This window comes from Toxotes jaculatrix, chromosome 8 (assembly GCF_017976425.1).
Source record: "Toxotes jaculatrix isolate fToxJac2 chromosome 8, fToxJac2.pri, whole genome shotgun sequence".
Classification (NCBI taxonomy): Eukaryota; Metazoa; Chordata; class Actinopteri; family Toxotidae; genus Toxotes; species Toxotes jaculatrix.
In genome coordinates, this window is record NC_054401.1 from 7,834,189 (window position 1) to 7,853,429 (window position 19,241).

Genomic DNA, 19,241 nt, shown 5'->3' on the forward strand with positions numbered 1-19,241 from the left:
GGTCTTAAATGGTCTGTGTCTTTTAGTAACAGTTTGTTTCTCCTTTATCTGTTCTTTTTGCCTTATATAAAGCATTTTGAATTGTCTTATTTTTGAAAAGTGCTACACAGATAAGCTTCTCTTTACTTGAATACACCAACTCTATTGCTGAGCAAAAGGAATGGCACAAAAGTAATTTTGCTCATTTATTTTCAGGCTGTAACGTTAACAGTGTGAGTGTGCAGTCCTCCTTGCCAAGGAAGGAGAGGCACCAGGGACCATGAGTGGGAATGGCCCTCATACGGAGGCGCCCATGTACTTTGAGGTGGAGGTCGGTCACCCGGAGCGGGACGACGAAGAAGAGGAGGACAAGATCCACTTTGACAAAGATGATGACCTGATTGCTGAGCCTTCATCGTCTTCTGGTCGGGTGTACGACCGCACCACAGTGCTCATTGAGCGGGACCCTATTCGGCTGGATGAGGAGGGCGAAGAAGAAGGTCACTGTGGAGGGGATGAAGATGGAGTAACCTTCTTAACAGAGGGCGAAGGTGATGGAGACGAGGAGGAGGGCTCTCTGGCTTTTATGGCTGACCCTGATGCCATGTCACAGGGCTATGTGCATCACACCATTTCTGCAGACCAGATCCAGTTCACAATAAATCCAGGCTCCACCCCCATGCCACGCAACATAGAGGGGGCCACTCTCACCCTGCACTCTGAGTGCCCAGAGACCAAGCAGAGAGAGGTAAGCCTAGCTAAGTCCATCTCCTCAAAATGTAAAATATATACAGCTGCTACATACTGATGAAACGTGTATGTGCCAGCGAAGAGATACTTTATCCTTTGAATGCTCAGTGTGAACACAGGTGCACACCGATTTCAATAAATAGCTTCCTTTTGTATATCGTTTTTTTTTTAATTCAGTAGCATATTGTATTGGTTCGTTTTCACTCACCAGTTACCGCTCACAGATGGGCAGCATTTCAGTAGAATGTGGTCAACTATTACTGCTGACGTTATGCTCGGTTTTGTTTGGTAATTGCTGAAGTAATTTCTTGTTTTGGTCGTTCCAGCTATTCCAGCATTGCTCAGCTGAACAGTAGTTGGTTTAAAGATTTTCTAATACGTCTGAGGGTCAGACTGAAACTGAAACCTTTTAATATGCCTTTCCTTGGGGAAATGCAAAGAGCAGTTGCAGATACATTAATGTGCTTATGTTACATTACGTAGACGTTTCCATCTCAAAGGTTGTGTCACCTGTCTTCCAGTGTTTGCACTTAGTGTTAAACCTTGTCTTTGCCTAGTTCTCTTTTATTGTGAATTTGTGGAGAGTCTGTGGTACTTCATTTATCTCTAAGTAATCACAAACTGCACAAATAGTTCATGTTTCCAAGTGCAACAACAACAAAATGGAGTATCACTGGTCTGTGTAATGTTCAACTTACCTGTGTTTTTGTCTTTGTCATTGTTGTCATATTATGATGTAATTTGTTATGATTGCCACAGGCACAGACCGAATTTCCACAGGGACAGAAAACCAAACTAGTCACTTGTGGCGCTTCGCTGTCCCTAAACAGAAGTACACACACACAAAAAACTCCATCTTGGTACTTTGTCAAATATCATTTTGATTTTGCACATAACACTTAACTGCCTTTCAGTGGAACATATACATAAAGGAAATTGTGGCAGCTTCTGATGTGAATAGGAGTGAACTGTGATGCAAAAATTATGATGCTGAGTGCATTCAATCCAGTGTGTACAACAAAGAAAAAACAATTTAGCAACCCTGACTTGGGAAACACAGAGAAGAGAATAGAGCACCCAAGAGTGGCCATTTCCTGTTAACAACAAATGGAAAATTCCATCCTTCTATTAAACAGGTGTCAGGAAAGCATCTAATGATATATTGAATTTGTAATGTTATGGTATTTCCCACTATGCATGTGGGAGACAAAAGCATACAGTGCTCTCTCACAGTGATCGAACTGGTGGCGGAGAAGAGTCACGAAGGTGTGGGAGATGAATGCAGTACTGATCTACAAGCTTTAGCAGGCTTCCCACAGTGGCTTTGCATGGATGTTTGCTTAACAAATGATTTCTCCCACATCCTTAAAATCAAAGTGAGTGGCTTTAGACTACCCATCACTCAGATTAGTGTTTGTCGCTAAGACTGAAAGGAAGTTTAACCAGCTTTATGTCACATTCACTGCTTGTGCAACAGCTGAGAAAGCTGTTTTTAAAGTAAATGTTACTTGATGTGTCTGAGCATGTATTGTGAAACGGAGCACTGAGACTGCGGGGAAGCATGAACATTGTGGGCTTTTTTTCTGAATCATCAGTTATTGTCCCCGCTGTCAAGGGCACCACTCTGTGCACCATGAGGAATGTTTTATGCTGTGAAAGTCCAGTTACTGTTTCTGAATGATGAAACATGTAGATGCATAAGCATGTACAATTCTGTTATTTACAGTTAGGTAAGTTTATAAGGTGTTTACAACTTTAGTTTTTTGGGGTAGGGCTATTTTGCTGTTTGAATTTGGCATAAGGCCTGTTATCAAAAAATGGAATTAGTTTGGCCAAAACTATTGCAAGACAAGTATCTTGAAGGTTTGATAAAAAAAGACATTTCTAGAAAATTCCTGGCTATTCAGCAAAGTGGAGAACTACCTGATCTATTGCGGTCACAGGTAAACGTGTCGAGATGTTTATGGGAAATGTTACAGTTACACTTATTGTTATGATAAAATTATTAATTTTATTATTTTACATTTCTGAGAGGATCGGGGCAGTAAGTTGAAGGAATATTATTAGCTGAGAAAGGAGATTCTTGTGTCGAGGTGGCCAACCACAAGCTTTCTCCTTCTTGCTTTGTGTTCAGCGCAGGGTAGCATTTTTTGAAGCATAGAATGGGCTGCTTTTATTCACATTGCCTCAGGGCTTTGGTGTGAGAGAAGAGAGCAGGAGACTGCAGCGCTGCAATGGAGATCAGTGCTGTGAAACGGAACTGGATGGGATATATTGCATGGGGGGTTAGGCATCATCACTGTCCTTTGTGCTCACCCGCTTCATGTGCTGACGGGTGGCTGAGTCATGGAGTTGAAGTCCCCTCTGAAAGGTCATTCTGACTCAGACTGTCATTTCGACGTATGGCAAGACTGGTTATTGCTGAGCTGAATTTAAAAAATGACTTTCTCCCTAGCTTTTCAAAATACAAGACTATTTAGTTGATGTTTATGAGTGATGTTCTTTTTCCTTAGCTTCAGTGTGTTTTCATACAATACAGCGGGATTCAATTTACAACGTTTAGGTGTTGACCTTCCCTTCCTTTCCTTTCCTTTCAGGTGAAACGTTACCAGTGCATGTTTGAGGGCTGCACAAGGACGTACAGTACAGCGGGAAACCTGCGGACACACCAGAAGACTCACCGGGGCGAGTACACATTTGTGTGTAATCAGCAGGGCTGTGGAAAGGCCTTCCTGACTTCTTACAGTCTAAAGATCCATGTCCGTGTTCACACCAAGGAGAAGCCGTTTGAGTGTGATGTGCAAGGCTGTGAGAAAGCCTTTAACACGCTATACAGGTGAGCCTACATGCAGTTTTGTTGCGTTGTGTTTTATTTCTCCTCATGGTACTGTTCTCATGTTTCTGCGGGTGTTATAAAGTAAGTTTAGATCATTATCAGCTGCAGCGTCTAGTTATTCATCCTACAGAATGGGAACCTGCTTGAGGTCACCTAGAAGGAAGGCGACAGACAACTATGTGATTGTGTCATTATATAAATTCATAAAGCCAAATATAAAGCCATGAAGTGGGTGGCCCAACAAGTGTTGTCACTATACCACAATGTCTAGGTGTCATTTTTTTATATATATAACTGTTTTATATAGAGTTGTTCTGTGTGTTGGTAGGTAATTTTCTTGTGACCACAGTTAGTATGTTCAAATATATTCTTTGTAGCTTGCAAATCTCAAATGTAATTTTATTATCAAAAGAGGGTAAGAGATTTGGTCAGAGGTGCAAAATACACAAAGTAAAATAATAGAAACAGCCTGTAAAGGTAACAATACCAAGAAAAACATTGAGACTGTAAGCAGAACATTGTCATTTCAGGATGCTGTGTCTGTAAGGTTTTGCTCCATAACTGGTAGCTACTCACCAATTACCCCTAAATAAAAATACCCCTTTAATCCACACACAGAGCTTGGGCACATTGTACCAGTAACAAAGGATTGTCCAAATCCTGTAGTTTTGATCTTTATTGCAATTTTCTGGCCCTTTGGCTTAACTCAAACTTATGGGCTCACCCCTTTTTTAATATGGTCATTTGATATGATCATTTTGACTTACACTAGGCCCAGTTACAGTTTTTGGGGCTGATCTCAGGAGAGAGAACCCAAGACATGGCACAGTGGGTGTCTTGACACCTTAATGGAATATAGAAGTTTTCAGAAATGACCAGAGTGACTCTGTTGGCTTCCTGTGAGCTGTTATCATTAAAAAACATTTACGATTAAGGATAAGAAAAAATAATAAGCATTCTGTTTGACCAGTGCCTCTTTGTTCATTGCATTTTCACCCGTTAGAGTTTGCTGTGATCTCAAACAGTTCACGTCAGAGCCCCCTGGTCCATATTGGTTCAGTTGCTATGACAACATGTCTGGGCCTTGGTGGAGCCGTGCCACTGGCATCAGCTCCTTGTCAGAGGCTGTTACTCAGGGCAGCAAACCAGTGCCACACATGGGTGAATTGTCTTTTTAATAGCATTATCTTCTCTCTCCTCTTTCATACCACCCAGATTCTCTTATACGACGACCACTGAAAGAGTATCTGTACTTTGCGCAGTCATTTTCCCTATCTGATTCTGTTGCCATCTGAATGTCTACAATGCATTGTAGACATTCTTAAATTAAGTGCAGCAGCAATCACCGCTTGCTGTTAAAAGGCACTGTGCTTAGTTTGTTTCTCTCTGCATGTCTCCTATTGTGGTTTAATGAAACAAACTTGATTTTCTCCGCAGATTAAAAGCACACCAGAGACTTCACACAGGCAAGACATTCAACTGTGAATCGGAGGGATGCACAAAGTATTTTACCACACTCAGCGACCTGAGGAAGCACATTCGTACACACACTGGGGAGAAGCCGTTCCGGTGAGCATTTCCATTATCTTAACAGGAGTAACCCCCTCCCAGTACAAGATGAAGGAGCAGTGATATTAATTATATGAAAATATATGCTCCCTGGCAGCTCCTCTAATCTGTTTTAATGTTTGTTTGTCCACACAAGTACAGTTGTTTGTTTTTAAAATACCTCTACTCGGTGTGTTTTGCTGCGGTGTCATGGAAGATGCATTTTGGTTGGACAGAAGGCCAGAATAGTGTTGAGACGCACTATTCAGCACGTTAGTTTCCATCAGCTGTACACTGGTGTAACTAGCTATGTGCTTATGATGAGTCAGCGATGTCTTGAAAAATCACTGACTTTGTCAGGCGTTTTTGACATGATTTGTTTTCTGTCTTTGTCTTCAGGTGTGACCACGATGGCTGTGGCAAAGCTTTTGCTGCAAGTCATCACCTAAAAACACATGTACGGACTCACACAGGTACATATTAGTGGTTTGTTTTATGTAACCTTGATTTATCTAGGGTAGCTTGAACAAGGACCTTTTGTTTTTTTTTTTCAGCTATGCTTGATTTGCATTGACATTGTTACCAGTCACTCCCACACAGAATTAATTTGAGTAGCCTAACCAACTAGATTTTTCCAGCAGCTAAAAACATTTTTATGTTGTTTAGTATTTTATTTATTTGATTGGACAATTAACTTAACAACATATAATAGCAATCCCAAATGGAAGTTCCCAGTTTGACAGCTCAGGCTAAATTCTTTGCTCAAGTGCTTATATGCTTATACAGGGAGCTGAAGTGGTCTTCCCAATGTGCCAGCTTCTGAACAGATAGCTAGCTACTCATTCCTCTTCAGGTTATTTCTAATATGTGGTTAGATGTAGTTCTTTTGGATGGGCGATTCTCCTGAGCTATAGATAAAAGAATGTAGCAGAGTATCAGACCAACCCAAACCAATCTCCTAAACTTAGTTCTGTTCAAACAAAGGAGCCTCGACCTTTGTTTTTAATGCTGTCTATCCAAATGTTGAATGAAAACAAAAGTGAAACATAAGATCTTATTCTCAAGCTGTTTACCTCTGTTTCCTGTTGTGTCCATGCTATGAATCAACAAAATACAGTATGTCAAAGCACAGTTAATGGGCATTGTCTGACTGACATGGAGGTAGTGGTTTTGTTTAGATTTTTTTACCAGTTTCCTCCACAGTTAAAAATAAAGTAGTACCTTTCATCTTGGCTGACTTTTTTCTGCCTGACAATAAAGATTAGCTCTTACCTTTCACATTCTTTCTGTATTGTTCCATCTCTGTAGGGGAGAAGCCATTCAACTGTCCAAGTGACGGCTGTGAGAAGACTTTTAGCAGCCAGTACAGTCTGAAGAGTCACATCCGGGGCCACGACAAAGGACAGTCCTTCAGCGTCACCCTCACCCACCCACTCTCTGAAGTGAGTCACGGCAAAGCAACTTCTCTCTTTAGGACACTTTATCTATTTATTTGGTGTTGGCAAAGACTGAGAGCAACATGACACTATTATCCTCATATTATAAACTTTATTTAAAACTTCATATAACATGGAAAGCATGTTAATCAAAAACAAAAGCTGCACTCCTCCATTAAACAGTAACAAATGTCTGTAAATGCCCAAGTTAGAGGGGTTTACACCACCCTGCATTAATCGCTGTAAATCTTTTAATGAGTTATTATGAAAAAGAAATAGCTTTAGATTAAACAACTCCTATAGAAACAGGTTTTGGACATCCTCTTCAAAAGTATAGTTATTAATTGTCAATATGTTAATATTTAGGGTTAGGGTTACTGGGTTACTGGCTTAGCTCTTGTGCTAAACTGCTAATTTTAAGTAAAATCTAGTTTCTTACATTAATGTACAGTAGGTGTTGCATTCTTTTCTAATTTCGCTCATCAGTCTTGTTTGCATGACTCAGCACTTGATCCCATAGAAGAGTGCAAGTTTAATTAGGACATATTCATCTCTTAATTACAGGATGCAAATCACTCACTGTGCCTCAGTGACTTGAGCCTCATCTCTACAGACTCAGAGCTACGAGAGAACATTCATAATGTAAGTCTGGCCTTTGCTTCAGCTTTGTCAAACAGACATTGGATTAAAAATGTCAAGATAGTCAGTGAAGATGTCAATTAAAAGTTCAGTTGTCATTTTGCATCCTCTGAAATAAGAATTGAGTTTCTGACTGTTGTAATACTTAGTAAGATTGTTTAATGTATTCATTAAATCTTATATTAATTTCAATGTGATTACAGGCTCAAAATTTGGACCTCAACAATGTAACCCCAGTGAAAATCTTTGAGCTCATGTTCCAGAGTCCTGAAAACAGTGTCAGTCAAGATGATGCCCATCACAACGGTAAAAACACTTCAAAACCTGTCATCTTAAGTTGTATCGAAGGTTCTTGTTCTGATGAGTTTTTATTTCCTTCCTCAGAGAGCCTTGCTGAATCCTTCAGCCTAGAGACCTCTACCCAACCGGGAGTGACTGATGCCTCATCTCTCATCTCTTTCTCTATCAATCCTACCTCCTCATCTTCCTGTTCTCACACAACTTCAGTTATGGAGGCTTCTTCCCAGCTCAGTCAGAGTTCTTCCTCTCAGGCCTCCACCTCTGCCTCTGTCACTGCTACTGTCAGCTCCACACAGCCTCCCTCTTTCATGCAACTAACTGGGCCTCAGCAGATCTCCAATGCGCCTGCTCAGGCTTCTGTCCAGGCACCAAACCACGCCCCCTCCCAGCACTACGTGGCACTGCCACCTCCGTTCCTGCAGCCGGACGGTGCCACCCAGACCACTCCTCTACCACCACCCATCTCTGCTCCTCCTCCAGTGTCTCCAGCACTGACCACCACAGCACCAGGCACTGCCGCTGTGTCTGTCGTTGCAGCCACAACAACAGATGCTCTGGCAGCTGTGGCTCAACCTGTGCCTTTGGCCACCAACCCTGCCCCCAACTCTGCACCTGGTTTGGCTCCCACCCCCACCACCATCACCATAGCACCAACCCAGAACCTGCTGCAGCCCAGCTTGGTCATGTCTGACCAGAACCTCCAGTGGATCCTCAGCAGCGCTGCCAGCAGCCAGCAGAACCCAGAGCAAGCCGTGAGTAATGCTCCCACGCACCGTTTGAACAAAGAAATTATGACTTGATTTCTGCTAGTCCTGAATCCAGTTTAAAAATACATCTTACCTGCATTGTGGTGCAAATTAGGGATTTCTTGCATTTTGTCTTCTAATCCTAAATTTATGTGAGAGGATTAGCAAACAAAAATTAAACAAATGAACACGTTAAGTAGAACGGGGGGGAAGGATACAGCTTTTAGAGATGTGGTCAGAATAGACTCCGCATTTAGAGTAAGTATAGCAAAGCGGTAGGTTTTACGTTTTAGCAGCATTACTTTTAACACAACACACACACACCAACCACATCCCTTTGACACAGAAGGAAATTCTGGTGAAGCAGCATCATAATACTGTAGCATTTGCCCAACTTTTTTTAATCCTGCTGTCTTCAATGTTTTTTCACAGTCACATCAAGGAGCTCCAAAAGTGGAAAAGGTTTTCTTCACTACAGCCATACCAGTTGGAGGAAATGCTGGTAAGTTGATGTGTTGTGAATTATTATATTTCTTTGTGTTACGGACATTGGCCAAAAAGCTATAATGAAATCATACATTTGTTTTGCCATTCAATAAAGGCTGGGTAATGATTGATTTTCAGTGTGAATCAGAATTCCCCACACCCTGAGAATTGTCTTTCAATACTGGACCAGCAGTCCAAAACCCAATAAATATTTAATTTATAGTGATGTAAAACAGAGAAACGGGGCAAACTGTGAATTTTTTTTTTTTTTTGTCTGTTTCAGGCAACTCAGTCCAACAGATCGGCCTCAGCCTGCCAGTCATCATCATCAAACAGGAGGAATCCTGCCAGTGCCAGTGCGCCTGCAGGGACTCTGCTAAAGACAAGAGTTCAAAGAGTGCCTCCTCCATCATTTCAGCCCCAGCACAGCAGCAAACGTCAGAGCCCCCTCCTCCCACACTGTCACAGCCCCCAGAGCCACCCCACCATCCAGCCACCTCATCTTCCTCATGTTGCCCCCCTGAGTCTTCCTCCAAGGTGGGTGAGGTGAGCATGGAGGCCCCCTCTTCTTCCTCCACCTCAGCTCAGACTTTCTCCTCGATAGTGAGCAGCACTGCCGCTACTAACCCTCCTTCATCTGACGGGTTAGCCAATATGGATGTCTCGGACTTCCTCTCCCTGCAGAGCCCCGAGACGGCTGCCAACATTGAGGCTCTGCTGCTGGTCGCGGATGACTTCAACATGGCCACTGATGGCAATCCTTAGAAGAGCTGCCTTCTGAGTCTGGCACCATGTGTTCGTCTGTTGCACCCACTCATCCACAGGCATCGATTCCACCCACATCTCGAGTCACTCTGCTCGGCGGCGCCTCGTCTTTCTCCCTATATAGTGTGTGCTTTGAACCCCCTGTACCTGCAGTGCACTCTGTTCTGTATGGCATTGTGCAACATATATACACAAACTATGAATACTTTCTCTGTTGAGACTCATTGCAGTAGTTGAGTTTTTAGAAACAGGATTAGTTTGCTTATTGAGATTTAGCAACGTTAATGCTAATTAATGCAGGGAAAGGGCAGCAAATCCTTTGTTAAAAACATAATCAAACTGTATATAATAACCTTTGATCTCCACTCTGATTTGAAAGAAACAAGTGAGTGTTGTCCAAGCACTGATAACTTAAGAGTTCCTTTTTCCTGGCTTGAAGGTCACAAACCTGAGCAGGAAAGCAAACCTTGTCTGTATATCCTTGTACTGTACTACAGGTCCTAACAAATGCTTAAAGCTGGTATGCAACTGACCAGAATGCACTGTATATTAGAGGAATTTGCTATAAATTTATCAAGCATTGCTCCCAGCAGGAATTTGAAGGGGTTGGCCACAGAGCCTCCCCCCCAATATGGCTGTCATACAAGATGAAGTGATTTCCTCAGTATTTTTTTTTTCTAGGAAGAGTAGTGTAGTCCAGAAAATGTGATGATTCTTTTCTACTTCTTTTGACAGTTATTTACTAATTGAGTGTAGAACCTGTGATCTGATCTGCCTATCTCTTTACGTGAAATTAAGTCAACACATCAATAAGTTGCCTATAACTTAAACTAATTTAAAATTGTACATGTTAATTTATTTAAATGCTTGATTCTTTCATTATACAGGTAATACTGTTACCTTCAAGAGAGCAGAAAAATCTATTATTAATTTATTCCGATCACTTGTTGTATTTTTAAGTTGAGCTGTTTTTGTTACTGAATTGCTTTCCTTTCTAAGAACGTCATGGGTATTGCTCAAAGAAAGTTTGAGAAAAGAGGCACCTATAGTAGACTGCACAGTGAAGCAAATTATCCTCTAGGATCTGCTTGTTTGCAAAAATTGTCCACAATGAAAAAGTATAAAGAACTACTGTCAACATCCCATGTTTTATAGGGTTGTGACCCTCTCAGGGATGCATCAAGTCATAACTGATCCTGGTTCCCTTAATTTGTTACTCAGACATCTGTTTTCCTTACCCAGTGCCCCATACTTGCAGTAGCCCTAAGTTTTGCTGCACTCTTCCCTGTTTATTGCACACTAACCTGTAAAGTGAGTAATCTGACAGCTCGTTAGCTGAGGTGCAGCACCACTACAGACTTTTTGTATACAACTGCTGTAAAGTAGCATTTAAAAGATGGTGTCCTGGCGACAGTGTATATACAGTACATTTTAGTGTAAACATCTTTGAGAAACTTGTAGATTATTCTAGAATTTGTATTTTTGTATAGACTTTTGAATTACTAACTCTCAGAGTTTGGAGCTGATGTATATCATCTATCCTTGCATTCTTCCCCCAGTCACATTCATGCAGAATAGTTTGGGTTTTTGCTGTGTTTAGTTGAGTAGATCTACAAGCAGCTGGGCTTCTGTACAGTCCTTATAGTACAAAAAAAATATATGTAACTCATAGCCCCCTGCTCAGAGTATAATTTAACAGTATTCTTTCACATGGGACACAATGCAATGATGATAGAGCGAAGGCATTATGCCCTGTATACTAGAGTGTAGAGCTACTTGGCCTTACAACATTAACTGTTCTATGAGCCTCCTTGCCTTGACATTCTCTGCTACAGACTTGCTACAGACTTACTACAGACTTGCCGCTGACATGCCGACACACTCATCTTCAGAGTCTCAGGCAATCACTTCCGGCAGGAGATCACACTGAGGCAAAATCACTTCACAGAAAAGCTTGATTTGTATTGTTTTCCAGCTGTAGTGTTTGGAAAGTGAAGAATGGATATGCAGCATTTTTAAAACATATATACGCATATATATAAAATCAGCTACATAACAGATGCAGGTGATGTGATTCTGCATTTTAGTTCCAGGTTATAGGATCAAAACTGATGTGTCATTTATACCTTTTTTTTTGTTTGTTTGTTTTTTTTGGCTGTAATTTGCAGGAGTGGCGCTTTCCCATGATTCACAGGTGCCAAGTTTGCAGTTAGATATGTTGTTAAAAGCTCCAGTCACATTTTGTGCTCAAAACCATTCCTCATATGCAGTATTCGATATCAGGAGTGTCTAAATCTGATGTTTGCTCCACTGGATTGCATTTCCCTGTCAAGGCATTCGGTGAAATTACTGCCAGGAGTCAAGCTCATACCATCATCAGTACACATTCTCATACACACATACTATCAATGAACACAACTATGCAATTTTAAGTGTGGCATTCGCAAGTTTAAACACTGACTCCAAGACAAAAATGTTATTTATTCCTCCCTCCATGGCACGGTATTCTGCTGAAACCTTATATGCAGAACTCCAGTGGCAAAGTTGCCTTTCCAGTGCACACATATTAAGCATGCCTCTTGAACTCCAGTACATTGCATTTCATATTACACATTTGGAGTGGTGTGAATCTGGATTTTGTTATGTGTCCAAGTACTGTTCCCATGAATGTTGCACCACAGCTGTCCCTTTTATGTGCTATTTTGCCTCTGAGGTAACTGGTTTAAAACCAACTGGATTTATTTGAAGGAGTACGATTCTGTTTTAAGAATTATTTTTTGGTCAAATGTAAGCAGCTTTTCCTTGTGTTTTTACACTTTATGGGTACATGTTTCATTTGGGCTCACTTCAGTTATGTAATCATCTCAGCCTTTCACATATTTAAATTTTGAGTTGTGGATAATTTGTTGGCTCATTTTCACCAGTGAAAGTCAAACTCCACACGGCTGACAAATACCTAAAATGTTAACGTCAGCAAATCACAGATGGTGACATTTGTTTGGAAGCAGATTGTTTGCAGATGTGTAGCCAGAGAGTTTTTTGGAAATTGAGATCCAGAATTTCTGCCGTCTCCAACATTTTTCCAAATGGGCAATATTTAAGAGATGGAGAGGAAACTAGATGCTTCCAAAGGAATGTCGTGACACCCAAAGAGTGAGGAATTGTTAAGGATTTGTATTTTTTAAAAAGAATGTATAATGTGAAAATGTTTGCTTTTGCTTGTTTCCTATAAAGTAATATGATAAATAACTTTCTGAATTGAGAGCAATATAATACTAATAAAACCTTATCCTTGTCACTGAATTGTTTTCCTGTTCAATTACAAGATGACAGTTTATTATAATTAAATACATTTAAGAGCATGGGGGGTGGGGGGCATGTCTTCCACTTCCAAGTTATTTCTGAGATGGTAAGGACACGTCCTGGAGAGATTTCCTCTGTGGGACACAAGAAAAAATAACTTTCAAAATGTACAGTAAGTCACCAGGGTCCAAAAAACACAACAAACTAACTCACCACTAAAACATTGCTCCTCAGATCTTTCAAGTCTTTGAGGACACTCTCACACATGGTTATCTTCTCAGACAGGGTCAGCAGTCGGTCATTAACGTCCTCCAGCTGTTGCAGAGGACTGTCCCAGTTAGTTTGGACAAACAAACCTAAACATTCAAGCTTCAAGCTGAGACTGACCTGTCTGACCGCCGGAACTCCATCCTCAGTCCGATCTTCTGTACAGTCTGCGACTGTTTCACAAAGACACTTTACTGGTAACAGTATTTTTGATAACGCATCAACTACGCTGAAAAAAGTGCATGTTTTGTTACCTGCGTCGGAGGCCATAACAGCAGACAGGTCTGTCCAAAACACTCGGTATTTCCATATTGTCTGTGTGCCTTCTGCTTTTTTTAACCAGGCGCTGACAGGTGATTCCAATTTTCTCCAGTTAATGGGCGATGATGAGGGCAGGCAGCTAACCAGCGGCGGTTTTTGGCACGGGGCGAACCGGGCAGCCGCCCGGGGAATTGGCAAATTGGCGCCCCCTGCAGCTGCAGGCGCCCTTGCTTGCTGAGAAGGTGCCGTGCTCAGAAGCTGTGTGAGGAGGGGAAAGAGGAGGGGGGGCACGGGGGACAGTTCACCTTTGGGTCTCCAGACAAGCAGTGAAGAACAGATGAGAGGAGGCAAGAAAAAGCAAAAGCGGCTGAAGAAAAAGAACTTGGAGGGACGGTTACAAAGAAGAGAGGGGCTCAGGGTTTTAAGGAGTGTCAGAGGAAAGGTTTAATTAATTGTTCACAGGCACAAGCATGTGTTTCATTGTTCATTTAAAAAAAATAAGAAAATTAAAAGTTTTCATTTGAAAATTTATAGTTTTTGTCTTCATTCATGGATCATGCAAAACTACTGTATGATACAGATTTTCAGATATTCTTTACAATGATGTTTTAAGGACAGAAATGTGAATGTTTTTGAATTAAAAGGGCTGCACTGAAAATTCATATCAGGTGTGATCATGATCCAGTTCATCCAACATACATCAACTCCTTTCAGCTGACCAGCCTGTCAGTATATAAAGGCTAAAACACACAACACTTACCTTTAAGTTCCTTTAATGTAGAAAACAGCATCACATACAGATGACACAGTGCTATCCTGGGGCCAGATCTCCTTCTTGAACATCTTCAAAATCAGTGTTATGGTTGGCTAAAGCTCACCAAACGCCCGCTCAGGAGAGCGTGGGAGCCGCCCCATCTCCCAGCATGCACCTCTGTGCATGCATGTATAAAACTAAAAGTAAGCACCCTGATTCAGGAGGGTGGTCAGGGTGCCACTGAACACATAAAGAATTTAGATAGATAGATGGATGGATGGATGGATGGATGGATAATCAGAATTCTGAGGATAAATAGAATCCTGAGATTGAATTCGCTATTCTGTTTTTTTTTTTCTTTCTTCTCAGAATTCGTTTTTCGTTAATTTAAACTCTGAATTTTATTTTATTTTTTCCACGTGTGACCCTGATCCTCTTTTGTATTTGGGAATTAGGTTTTTGGTCAAAAATTATTTTCATGACGTGTGCTGCTGGCCCTTTAAGAAAAGGTGTCGTTCCTCTTTGGGGGCGTAACCCGGAAGACTTATCTGTTGTTTCTTCCGGTGACAACATGCTCCTCGGCTGTGAGTCGAGTCGTCCGCGGTTGTAGCTTTGGTTTGATGAAGTCGTTCTGTAAAGTCGCTGTTGAATTAATCAAATCCAGAGGAGCTCACAGTTCGACCGCAACTCATCGACTCGGAGCGGAGATGTGTAAAGAGCTGAAGACCCAAGTGCTGCGTTTACTGCCGCCGACCTCCAACGGGCCGGCTGTTCATCAGGAGGGCCAAACAGGTGAGCTACACGCCAGCTGAAGTACACGTGGGTCTCTGCAGGTTGTCTGTTTTCAAAACAGGTGAATGTCTTTCACAGGTTTGAGCTACTGAAGACAGATTCACATAAATTGTTTGGTAGCAAACATTGCAATGTGCTTACATCAGATTTCTGACCTTCCTGTTAACTATGATATGGACTTGCCCCACTTTGTTTTTAAAGGAGAAATCTACACATATACTGCACTGAACATCAGTCCAGTCATTTTGGAGAGTAAAAATAATATTTTTACTTTATATACATACAGCTGACTGACCAGACTGGAAAAGTTTTTATTCTTAAAGTTGTTTGATCGAGTTGATGGTCAGAAATTTTTCTGAAATTGTCAGCAACTGTTTTACAAACTTCATGCAAACGTCATCTCTTTGGATTCTGGATTTTATTTATTCATTTATTTAGGCAAACAGTTAACTAACATAGACCAAACAAGCAATCAATTAATCAAGAAAATAACTGGTAAATGAATTGATTATTTAAAAAAAAAAAAAAAAAAAGTTAGCTACAGCCCCAGCAGCAACTAAACAAACATGTCTTTCTGTGATTTGGCAACCTCAGTTGCTGCACCTTATTAAAAGCTTTTAGTATATGTGCTCCCCTCATTCCTGGAGATGTTTTGTTTTTATCCTCTGTTTTGTTAACATTGATGTCTTTGCTGTGGATGATGTTTCACTGACCCTCCTTATTTTTGAACTGCAGATGGTGCTGAAATCCTGAATTGCACGGTGAAGGCCCTGAAGGAGGGCCATGTTGTTGCTGTGCCCACAGACACCATCTACGGCCTGGCATGCCTGGCCCAAAACTCTGAAGCCATCAGAAAAACCTATGGCATCAAAGGGCGAAATGGACACAAACCACTGGCCATCTGTGTGGGAGAAATACAGGATATCTATAAGTAAGTTTCTGCTGTTTTACCACTAGAATGGGATGAGGACTGTGACCTGAGCCCATTTTGTTGTTTGATGGCTGGTGAACAGTGAACATGGTGTACTGATATTTTTAAATAGAGCTACAGTTTTAATGCAGGCTTCTTTGCATTGTAAAATATCAGTGGTAACTGTTGTATATTGGTGTCAGTCCTTCAGAAGTGTGATGGTTTCTGTCCTGCTATTTTGCACAAACATATTAGTCATACACAGAGGAGTCACACGTAGAAGAGGGAGAGATAACATCTCCACACCAACAAGACACGTTTGACATTTTGAACAACAAGCACACCTGCTGTCGCACAAATACAGCTGAATTCGTTAATTCATTTGCTAGATAACTATGAGCTGCTAAAACTTTATGAGAATTAAATTATATTACAAAATCAAAAGAGATATGGCAAACTGATAGATGGTGTACTGCCACAGCCTGGACTCAAATAGGGCTGCAACTAACATTTATTTTCATTATCGATTAATGTGATGAAGATGTCTCAGTAAATTACTTTGGTTATAAACAGCAGAAAATAGTGAAAATGCTCATCACAGTTTTTCAGAGCCCTAGTTGATATTGTCAGATTGCTTGTTTCAGTCCAGAACACAATGATTTGCAGTTTACTATCAGAAAACACAAAGAAAATAATCAAATCCTCACAACAGAGAAGCTGGAACAGGAAAACATTTAACGTTTTTTGTTTGCATGGTCAGGTACTGTAAGGTGAAGGTGAAGAAAGAGCTGTTAGACGATCTGCTGCCTGGTCCAGTCACTCTGGTGTTTGAAAGGTCTGAAGAACTGAACACAGATCTCAACCCCTTTACCTCAGTAAGTCCCATCCTTTTAAGAAGATATTACTGATAAAACAACAAACATTTCCAAATAATTTATTAATAATAAATGTCAATCATCTGTTGTTTCTATGTCCTTGTGTCCCTCAGCTTGTAGGTGTGCGGATCCCAGACCATGCCTTTATGAGGCGCCTTTGCCAGATGTGTGGGGAGCCACTGGCACTTACCAGTGCCAACATCAGCGCACAAACCAGCACTGTTGAAGTACATGTAAGTGGAAAAAGTGCAGGAAAGAAAAAGAGTATGTGACAAGTTCAGAGATGCTTTCGTCAGAATCTCATATTCATGTTGTTTTAAAATTTGATGGATTATGTTTTCTAGCATTTTAATTCAAGTTTGAAGGATATTTCTTTTTGCTGTATTGATCTTTATGTTTAGTGCTGCTGTGTTTTTTTTTTTTTTTCTGAAGGAGTTCCAGGAGCTGTGGCCCAAACTAGCAGTGGTGGTAGATGGCGGACCAATAGGAGACCAGAGCCGCCTTGGATCAACAGTGGTCGACTTATCAGTTCTCGGCAAATACCACATCATCAGGCCTGGCTGGTACGTTCATGCTGTTACTGGAAGCTACACGGTTACATATGAAGTCTGTTTTTAATTGCTCAAGCAGCACACATTTTTCCAGTGATACATTTTTGGTTTTTGTACTGTTGAAGTGCAAACTGAAAAAAAGATATGGTCAAGTTACATTTCCATGCAACTGAGTTGCCCCAAAGGATGTGATGTGACGGCTCAGATTTCAGTAATAAAAACCCAGCAGAGCAATCGCTAAATGTAAACAGCGTATAAGACTGATGATTCACTGTCATCTGTTAGTGTACAGCTGTGCGAGACTATGTGATGGCTCATCACAGGAAGAATACTGATCTTGCAAATTTGCAGGGTTGAACAAAAGGTGCTTTTCCACCAAAAATTCCAAAGCCCAGGGACCATTAAGCAAATTAGTCTGCTGACGTATCAAACGCGCGATGGTCGCCTTTCGTACCAGTTGTACACACGTCAAAGCAAAAATGGACAACTAAGCATGTTGGGAAATTTATCTACACTGAAGTAAACTGGTGACAAAGGGAATATTTGCAGTGTGACCGTACCTTTAAGTTTCCTGTTTTTACTGCACGACTCTGGAAGAAAATATATACACCATAATCAAGCACAGGCTTATTTCTCAGAAAGATCCACCTGCATTGCGCACCTGCCACTGTTTTTTTTTGGTGGGGGGGGGGGGGGGATTACTGCTGTGCTTTCTACTGAGGCAACAGTGTCATCACAATGTACTCCTCCACTGGGAGTATAAGCCTCCTACAGCACCTGCTATGATTATCAGTCTCCTGGAAACTAGTAAACAAAATGTGGGCAAGCATGTGCAGACAGAATATTTAAATACTGTGACCACAGAAAGTAATCAGTGGTGTTTTGCATTAATTAGTGGACTGAAGCACAGATGCAGAGATGCATTTGTGATGCTCTTCCGCACTGTCAACATAACAGCAATAAAATGCCAAGTGGAGTCAGTGTATTGGTTTGTGATTGCACTCTACTTTGTGACTCTCAGCTTCACTTCCCTCCACCCCTCTCCCCCCACTTTCGCTGAGGGAGTCTCGCTACATTAAATGAGAAATGACTGTAATTCTGTTTACAGTGCCCTTTCTTCTACGGTTGATGTGCTGGAGCGCAAATATGGACTGTCAGAGGACTCCGAAAAATGACCTTTGAACTCTCCACACTCCGCATGGCACGCTGAGACGCACAACCAGCTTTGACCTTGGGGCTTCTTCAGAAAAGAGGAATCCTTTTCATGTTCACATAGAAGAATTTGTGTTTCCCAAGAAAGACTAACGCTCAGGAACAACTCAAGTCTTAAAATACTGATATTGTTCTGGTGGCTGCTTTAAGCTCTGGGGTTACTTTTTCTTTTGATGACCATATTTTCTGCCTTACCATATGTCTACTATCATGAGATTGCTTTTGCTTATTCAGAAAAACAGAGCAAGGTCAGGAATATTATGGGATATTTTTTACGTAAACGTAAGACATATTTTTTTGTATTGTCAGAGCAATGTGGCTTAACTAAGAATACAATGGTTTGAGTTAGTATTTTAACTTATTATTCTGATGGTTAGAGGTGTTAGACATGCAGAGATGTCAAAGATTCAATTTACAGCCTGAATTAATCTTTGTGATGGGAGTTCTGTGAATTGCATGGTCTATGCATCAGATTTTTATGAGTCCAGAACTTTTTTATTGAAATAAATCCAGGAGATTCATAATTTGGCAGTTAAACTGTGTGAGGCTTATACTACAACTGGTAGTGTAATACTTCAGAGTCAGTTGGATCAAGTGGATGCGTGATATATATTAATCTACCCACTTGTGTGTTAAATATAAGCCTTCTTTTTAATGCACACCCCCTGATGTAAACTTGTATTGATGGAATGTACAGTGTTTGCAAAACCAAAAAAATATTTTTTTTTCAGTATCTCGCTCATTGTAAGAAGCTATTTGAGAATTACCTCTGTCTTTATTTAATTATAAGTAATCATAATTTATTCTTAATGACCTGAAATCAAGAGAAAA

At 40.9% G+C, this 19,241-nt stretch overlaps 2 protein-coding genes and 2 long non-coding RNA genes across 4 annotated transcripts; 2 read left to right on the plus strand and 2 right to left on the minus strand.

Moving 5' to 3' along the window:
- Positions 1–259: 259 nt before the first annotated feature.
- On the plus strand, positions 260–12,788 carry mtf1 (metal-regulatory transcription factor 1). Its single transcript, XM_041044707.1, has 10 exons — positions 260–727; positions 3,327–3,565; positions 5,003–5,134; positions 5,513–5,586; positions 6,422–6,555; positions 7,114–7,191; positions 7,392–7,494; positions 7,573–8,240; positions 8,667–8,736; positions 9,004–12,788. Exons 1-10 carry the CDS (start codon positions 260–262, stop codon positions 9,483–9,485), a joined length of 2,448 nt encoding a protein of 815 aa, XP_040900641.1. The 3' UTR covers positions 9,486–12,788.
- Positions 501–6,501, minus strand: LOC121186087. The gene is made up of 3 exons (XR_005894402.1): positions 6,386–6,501; positions 1,428–1,551; positions 501–614 (listed from the first exon to the last, which is right to left on the minus strand). It is a non-coding gene; the product is annotated as an uncharacterized LOC121186087 (long non-coding RNA).
- Positions 12,789–12,792: 4 nt separating the features above from the next.
- Positions 12,793–13,376, minus strand: LOC121186086. Its single transcript, XR_005894401.1, has 4 exons — positions 13,310–13,376; positions 13,176–13,228; positions 13,002–13,103; positions 12,793–12,922 (listed from the first exon to the last, which is right to left on the minus strand). It is a non-coding gene; the product is annotated as an uncharacterized LOC121186086 (long non-coding RNA).
- A 1,256-nt stretch (positions 13,377–14,632) lies between these two features.
- yrdc (yrdC N(6)-threonylcarbamoyltransferase domain containing) lies at positions 14,633–19,133 on the plus strand. The gene is made up of 6 exons (XM_041043437.1): positions 14,633–14,862; positions 15,598–15,793; positions 16,533–16,647; positions 16,761–16,880; positions 17,080–17,210; positions 18,307–19,133. The coding sequence occupies exons 1-6, from the start codon at positions 14,691–14,693 to the stop codon at positions 18,371–18,373; spliced, it is 801 nt and encodes a 266-aa protein (XP_040899371.1). The 5' UTR covers positions 14,633–14,690; the 3' UTR covers positions 18,374–19,133.
- The last annotated feature ends 108 nt before the right edge of the window (positions 19,134–19,241 follow it).

Excerpts from the sequence above, each read along its gene's own strand:
- mtf1 (XM_041044707.1), top strand. The coding sequence starts at position 260 with ATGAGTGGGAATGGCCCTCATACGGAGGCGCCCATGTACTTTGAGGTG. Across the intron at positions 5,587-6,421 it reads ACATGTACGGACTCACACAG|GGGAGAAGCCATTCAACTGT; the intron begins GTACATATTAGT and ends CCATCTCTGTAG. Across the intron at positions 8,737-9,003 it reads ACCAGTTGGAGGAAATGCTG|GCAACTCAGTCCAACAGATC; the intron begins GTAAGTTGATGT and ends TGTCTGTTTCAG.
- yrdc (XM_041043437.1), top strand. The coding sequence starts at position 14,691 with ATGAAGTCGTTCTGTAAAGTCGCTGTTGAATTAATCAAATCCAGAGGA. Across the intron at positions 14,863-15,597 it reads TCATCAGGAGGGCCAAACAG|ATGGTGCTGAAATCCTGAAT; the intron begins GTGAGCTACACG and ends TTTGAACTGCAG. Across the intron at positions 16,648-16,760 it reads ATCTCAACCCCTTTACCTCA|CTTGTAGGTGTGCGGATCCC; the intron begins GTAAGTCCCATC and ends TGTGTCCCTCAG.